The sequence below is a fragment of the Bactrocera oleae genome, chromosome 3, assembly GCF_042242935.1.
Source record: "Bactrocera oleae isolate idBacOlea1 chromosome 3, idBacOlea1, whole genome shotgun sequence".
Lineage (NCBI taxonomy): Eukaryota > Metazoa > Arthropoda > Insecta > Diptera > Tephritidae > Bactrocera > Bactrocera oleae.
The window spans coordinates 2,962,863-2,969,405 of record NC_091537.1 but is presented as its reverse complement, the minus strand read 5'-3'; the positions used below and the strand labels follow the sequence as shown (position 1 = coordinate 2,969,405).

The 6,543-nt window shown below is 41.1% G+C and overlaps 1 protein-coding gene across 1 annotated transcript; it reads left to right on the top strand.

Moving 5' to 3' along the window:
- The first annotated feature begins 1,618 nt into the window (after positions 1-1,618).
- On the top strand, positions 1,619-5,338 carry odd (odd skipped). Its single transcript, XM_036369337.2, has 2 exons — positions 1,619-2,872; positions 3,207-5,338. Exons 1-2 carry the CDS (start codon positions 2,803-2,805, stop codon positions 4,415-4,417), a joined length of 1,281 nt encoding a protein of 426 aa, XP_036225230.1. The 5' UTR covers positions 1,619-2,802; the 3' UTR covers positions 4,418-5,338.
- The last annotated feature ends 1,205 nt before the right edge of the window (positions 5,339-6,543 follow it).

Here is a 6,543-nt window from a genome sequence, read left to right as displayed (position 1 = left end):
CATTACGAAATAATCAAATCATTAACTCAACTCCACACACACACACATACGCTCAAAAGGCCGCTGGCCATGTGCTTTCATTTCTGAGCCAGCCAAAAGTACGCAGGCAATAACAAAAAACACATGCACTTCACCTACATACATACATATGTGCATAGATGCTGTGGCAATGGCGTTAGGGCGGATTTTTGTTTTTGCTAAGCGCGCTTTGCAACTTTACAAAGGTCAAAAGTCAATTAGCGGGCAAAAATTTTCATAGTTTTATGCATTATATTTGCATATGTATGTATGTATGTGTGTATGATATATGCGCATCAAAAGTCAGCATTGTACTCGTACATGGCATATTGAATTTCGTTTGGCAGCTACGAAAAATCGCCTGCAGCCGGAAAAAGCAAATTAAGGTTATATGTGGCATCACGCACACATAAACACATATGTTTCGACAATTTCTGTGCACACACGCGCATACACTTGTATGCTTTGCAATATGGAATTACATTTAAAGTTTAAAACAATTTTCCTGTTTTGCGCAATTTACTCGACAATAATTCGCTGTTCGAACATGCAGATGGCAATGGAGTCAGTTTGCTGGCATGATGCAGGCATATGTACATAAATTTTCACATACTTGTACTTCTTTGCGCCGTGTACCGCTAGTAAAGTTTGTGCTGAAGCTATCGCAGCTGCTTTTGAAAACTAAGTTGCGCAGTTTTTTGGAAAAACTTTCAAATTTTATGAAATGTAAATTTTTTATTTTTTAATTAATAAACTATTTTCTGTTCAGTTTAAAAAATATGTAAATTTACAACAAAATGTGAAAAAAATAGATTTATATGAACAAATAAACAGTTGAATGAAACTAAGACTGAATTGAGGCGTTTCCGTACCCCAAAAAAATACATAAAAACATAAAAGACATACAGTTACAAGAAGGTTAACTCCTTTAAATTGCTTTTGTTTTCTTTTTAATTTCGGCGCAAGTCTATTAAGGCGAAAAAAAATTCCTTCGGAAAAAGTTTTTTTTTTCGTGTACTTTGGTAAGTCAAACGCAATAATTGCTTTATTATTATTATTATTAATTATATAATTAACTAGTTTTATGCAAATCATTAATTAATATTCAATTTTAAATTTTAATATATTTATTTATTTTTTTTTTTGTTATTATTTAAACTAAAAGCTACTTAAATATAAAAAAATCTTTTATTTAAATTACTTTAATTTATTCTCTGGTGTATTTTCTATATTCCGAAAAAGTCGATTTTAATCTAAGTTTACATATATTATTGAAACGCTTTCAAATTATTTCTTGATTGCGTTTTTTGAAGGGAGTTTACGTGCCATGTGGCACGTCATTCAAATAAGCAAAAAATTAAATTAACTACAAAATATCGAGAAAGCAAGAGAACGCGCGTGTATATAGGAAAGCATATGCCTGGAAGTAAAACAGCTTTGTACATACATTTACATATGTATGGTATGTATATGCGCGCAAAAAGCGCTTAAAATCGTATTTATTGGTGATAAGAGTAAAAAACATCAACACAGCCACATTAAATAGAATGCAGAAAAAAGTGCCGCCGAGCCAGTGGGACCAATAGTCGCGCTGATGTACTGCCTGCTTATCAACACATATACACACACAGCAGTATACAACTACACATGGTCACACACCCACTTCGGCCCACCTTTGCTCCAACCAGCCAGAAACGCAGTTGGTTCGGTGACGCGCTGGTGGCAGGAACGAAGCGTCAGAAGCCGAACGTCAGCAAACAGTTTCCGCTCGCTAGCTGCTGTGGTGGCACAGAGCACAGAAAACAACAACAAATAAATATGCGTACAATGCGTGTATGTGGTAGCAGCGGCAGCGACAGCAGCAGCTGAAGCAGAGGCAGCCGAAACAGGCTACAGGATAGTGGGTAAGGCAACAACAACACCGGCAATAGAGCCCAACAGGCATTACTGCAACAGCCAATCCCAGGCCGCGCACTAATGGTGGGCGTATACCAAACAGCCATTTCCAAATAATTCACCACACAAACGTACAAAACGAGCTGCGAACAAACAAAAGCAATATAATACGCATACACGCACACATCTATGCATAACGACAGTGACAGCGTGTTAGTTGTTGTTGTGCATTACTTTCTGGTGGCGGTTTGGCCGAACACATATGCATACTGCCACCGCTTGCCGCTTGCCTGTGCAACACATCGACGGCTTCAAAAACCAGTTGCCACAGCGGCAGCAGCTACAGTCACATTCGAGCTACTCACAACAACGGAGCAGTTGCCACAGAAACCAAAGAAACACGATACAAGTAAGCGAGCCATCAAGCGGAAGTTACAGAATCAGAAGCCAACCAGCACCAGCGTATTCACAAACTATCTACGCTCAGCGTGTCACACTCACACACACACACACACAAAAAAACTAGCTTAGTGTTAGTGCGATAAGGTGAAGAGCACGCTCACATATACACAAGCCGAACGCACACAGACGCAGCCAGCGCAATACCAGCAACACTTTTGTGCCTGCGCCAGTCGAGTGAAAGACACTTTGGAAATTGAGTTGCTCGCGAGAAAGCAAACCAGAAATCAGTTTGAGTCGAGACGTTGTCCGAGTAACATTGACAGCCAGTGCGGACGCCGAGTGTTATAACAACACAACAAGAGTCGTCACCAATTCGTTAAAGCAAAGACGTAAATTTGAGATTTTAAAAACTAAGTTCAGTGAGCTAAAAAGATTTAAGCGTAGCAAATCAAGAACTTAGCCAAACAAGTGAATATCCAACCAAATATGTCCTCCAGATCGGCTTCGCCACTGAGCAACGTGACGGTGGACGACGAGATCAGCATAAAAGAGCACGGTAAGTTTCCGTATAGCGACGGCTAAGTGTGAAAGTACCGAATTTCTCAGACCTTAATGGCTGATATGAAACCGTTTTGCCGACGGCGGAATGCCTCAGTGACCATGCATTCCAAAACACAACGAAGAACACTATGCACACTGAAATAATAACAAAAAAATAATGCCTTTCTGTAAAAAAAAGTTATATAAAGCTTGTTGTTTTGTGTACTTGTGTTTGGCAAGTTGAATTTAGAGCAAAAAATTCTTAGACCAGTCACTTTTCTGCCAGAGAATCTTACTTGATTTCCATATTCGCCATAACTTATCCGGTATTTTCACTATTTCCCAAATAGATTTTGCCCCAGAGTACCTGGTCATCAAAGAGGAACGCGAGAGCAGCATTTCGCCCATATTGACACCGCCGCACACGCCGACGGAAGAACACACACGCGCACGCACCCAACAGCCAACACACATGAGCAGCATAACGCTCTATGAAATGGAGCAGCAGCAATTGCAGACACAGCAGCTGCAGTTGCAGCAACAGCACCCACAGATGACACTGTTGCAGACGTCGCCACAACCACAACGCCGCCCCTATCCCAATGCAATGCTAGAAGCACAACAATTGCAACAACAACAAGCAGCACAGCAGCAGCAACAACAGCAGCATCGTTTGTGGTTGCACATGCAACAGCAGCAGCATCAGCAACAAGCCGCTGCCGCTTATGCTTACGGTCATGCTGCGCAATTTTTGCCCGGTTCAACGGTTGCCGCCGACGCAGTGCAACAACATCAGGCGTTACTCATGAATCAGTGGTTGCGCAGTGCCGCGCTCTATCACCAGCACCCGCATGCACCGCACCCACACCCAATACCAGCTGGCGCTGCTGCGCCCCATATGCGCCCCTACCCCACGCTCCATCCACTACATCCCGCTGCACGCCTTGGACTGCCCGCAGCCATGAAGTTGGCTGGCGCTACAACCGGTGCCGGCAGTCGCCCAAAAAAGCAATTCATTTGCAAGTACTGCAATCGCCATTTCACCAAGTCGTACAATCTGCTCATTCACGAACGCACACACACCGATGAGCGGCCGTATTCGTGCGACATTTGCGGCAAGGCATTCCGCCGACAAGATCACTTGCGCGATCACCGCTACATACACTCCAAGGAGAAGCCGTTCAAGTGCAGCGATTGCGGCAAGGGCTTCTGCCAGTCGCGCACGCTTGCCGTACACAAGGTGACACATTTGGAGGAGGCGCCACACAAATGCCCCATCTGTCAGCGTAGCTTCAATCAGCGCGCCAACTTGCGTAGTCATTTGCACAGCCATACTGAGGCGCAATTGGCCGCGATCAAGCAGTGCAGCAGCAATGCCAAATGCAGTGATTTGAACATGTTAACGGATGAAGTTCCAACAACAACGCTGAACAGCGCGCCAACCAGCACAACGACAACACCCATACTTGATCTCTCCGCGTCGGGTGTGCAAAGGATCAACTGCTGTCAGCGACCGAAACGTGCGCTTGGTTTCAGTATTGATGAAATCATGAGCAGGTAGACGGTCGCAGTCGCAGCAATTGCAAATAGACATTGGTGCAAGTTAGCAGAGCGCAGCAGCAGCGACTGTGAAAAGTTCGCGCTGGAGGCTGCAAATTCCCAAACGATCGCTGTGGCGGTGGAAGGCAGTTGGCTTGTCATGTATATATATGGCGGCGCGATACATTCCGGCATGTACGAGCACAGCCCACGGCTAGACGTGCGGTGGTTGCGACAAAGGGCCGCATGGCGGCTGCGCTTCTGGATCCCCGATCCGTTTCAGGTTGTCGGCCATTCAAAGTTCACAACAAAAGTTCCCAGTTATGACCCGTAAAGAGGCTGTTATGTCTCATGGTTGGAGACACTAACATACACAAACACACACACAAAACTTAATTCAAGTCATCATTACCATTAGTTAAATGCATAGTGAATCACACACACACATATACACTCACTTGAAGAAATGTTTAGGTTTAGGCACATAGATTTCTTAAAATAAAAATAAAAATACAACAACATAAAACAAATATGCCAAAGCAAAAGTATTTATGGAAGGCCGTTTCGCGCGCGTTTCGCTTAATTTATGATCGTCTTCGACACAACCGATCGTCGACGACGAAAGAGATAAACACACCAAGCACCTTTGCAAATGCACATGAATACACACAACTGTATGTATGTATGTACGTAGGCCAGTTATAGTAGGTACAAGTTATTTTTATTTAAATTGTATAAATGTTTGTATGTAATTTGTTATATGATAAATTAGCGAATTTTTTGTTTCTCCAGTTTTTGCTGTACCTAATAGTTGTAGGTTGTAATTTAGAAAAAATCGCCGCTTTCACGGCTTCATAGACTGCTTTATTTATACTTAAATGTATGTATGTACGTATTGAAAATATTCAAATTAAATAATATAATGTTTTTGGAAAACTTAAAAGTACGCATTTTTATTGAATAGCGTTAACACTGAACGCTCTCTCGGTTGATGGCACGAAGTAGCCGGTGGAGTTAGGCGTGCTGCTGTTTTGGGTGCGCCAATGGCTTGAATAATTTATATTTGTGGCACTAAGCAACAAAGCGACTGAGCTCGAAGACGCAGTGATCTCATTGTCAGTGTGCTTCGTCTATTTGGGCATATATCACACGCTTATTAGTATGTATGTATGTGTGTGCGTGTGCGCCCGTATGAGAGTTGGTCAGCGCGCGAGTTGGCGAGTTCGTTTGGTGTACATTATGAATAAATTGCATAAATTTAAGTATATAATCGTATTTAACAATAATAAATATATAAGTGACATGTTTATGACAACCAATTCAGTTGTGTTCTGAATTTTTATGTTTGTAGCTACATATTTGTGGAGGCTGTGGGTGTCGTTTATGAGACAGGTCTAATTTAAATAGCTATTGCCTTAAAGTTGCTAAATAAATTTGTAAGCAACTTCGAACAAGGGTAAACGTATTGAATTTAAGTGTGTTTTAGGCATATGGCACATTTTTTGATATAATATTTTAGTAAAAGAAATCGCAAAGCATGATTTGGCTGCAAGTTTGTATTAAAAATATTTGGATAATCTAGTGTAAAAACTTGAATACCCAACAGCCATATTTTATGAGCGCAATTTACTATAATTCTACCTAAACATTTTGGTATCAGAAAAATATAGTTCTGGGATCCGGAACTTGTTCTCGTTATATACTATTATATATTATAAAAATTGAAAACGTTTGATTCATCTAGCAGTCTACCAGAAACTCTATACCCGGGTTTAGAAATTAAAAAAATAAGAATGACTTGAATAAAATTCTGTTACTCTCTCACCTGTTATGGGTCGCGATTTTCGGTGAATTATAACATGGTAAAAATCGATAACTAAAAAAACCATACCGGATTTTGCCGAAGCAAATATGGGCAGCTAACTCTATACTAATAAATATTATGAAGAGGAAGGATTTGATTGTTTGTTTGTTTGAATTGAATAGGCTCCGAAATTACTTCACGGATTTTCAAAATTTCTTTACCGTAGCGAAGCTACACTCTCCGCGGTGAATATAGGGTATATTATATTATATCTTATTATATATAAAAAGTTAGGAATTCATACGAAAATACAAAAAATATGACCCAAGCTATGAAAAAATTAA

What these genes read in the sequence shown, in the direction of transcription:
- odd (XM_036369337.2), top strand. Translation starts at nt 2,803, where the DNA reads ATGTCCTCCAGATCGGCTTCGCCACTGAGCAACGTGACGGTGGACGAC. An exon ending in GATCAGCATAAAAGAGCACG is followed by an intron (nt 2,873 to 3,206) that starts GTAAGTTTCCGT and finishes TTTCCCAAATAG; the next exon opens with ATTTTGCCCCAGAGTACCTG.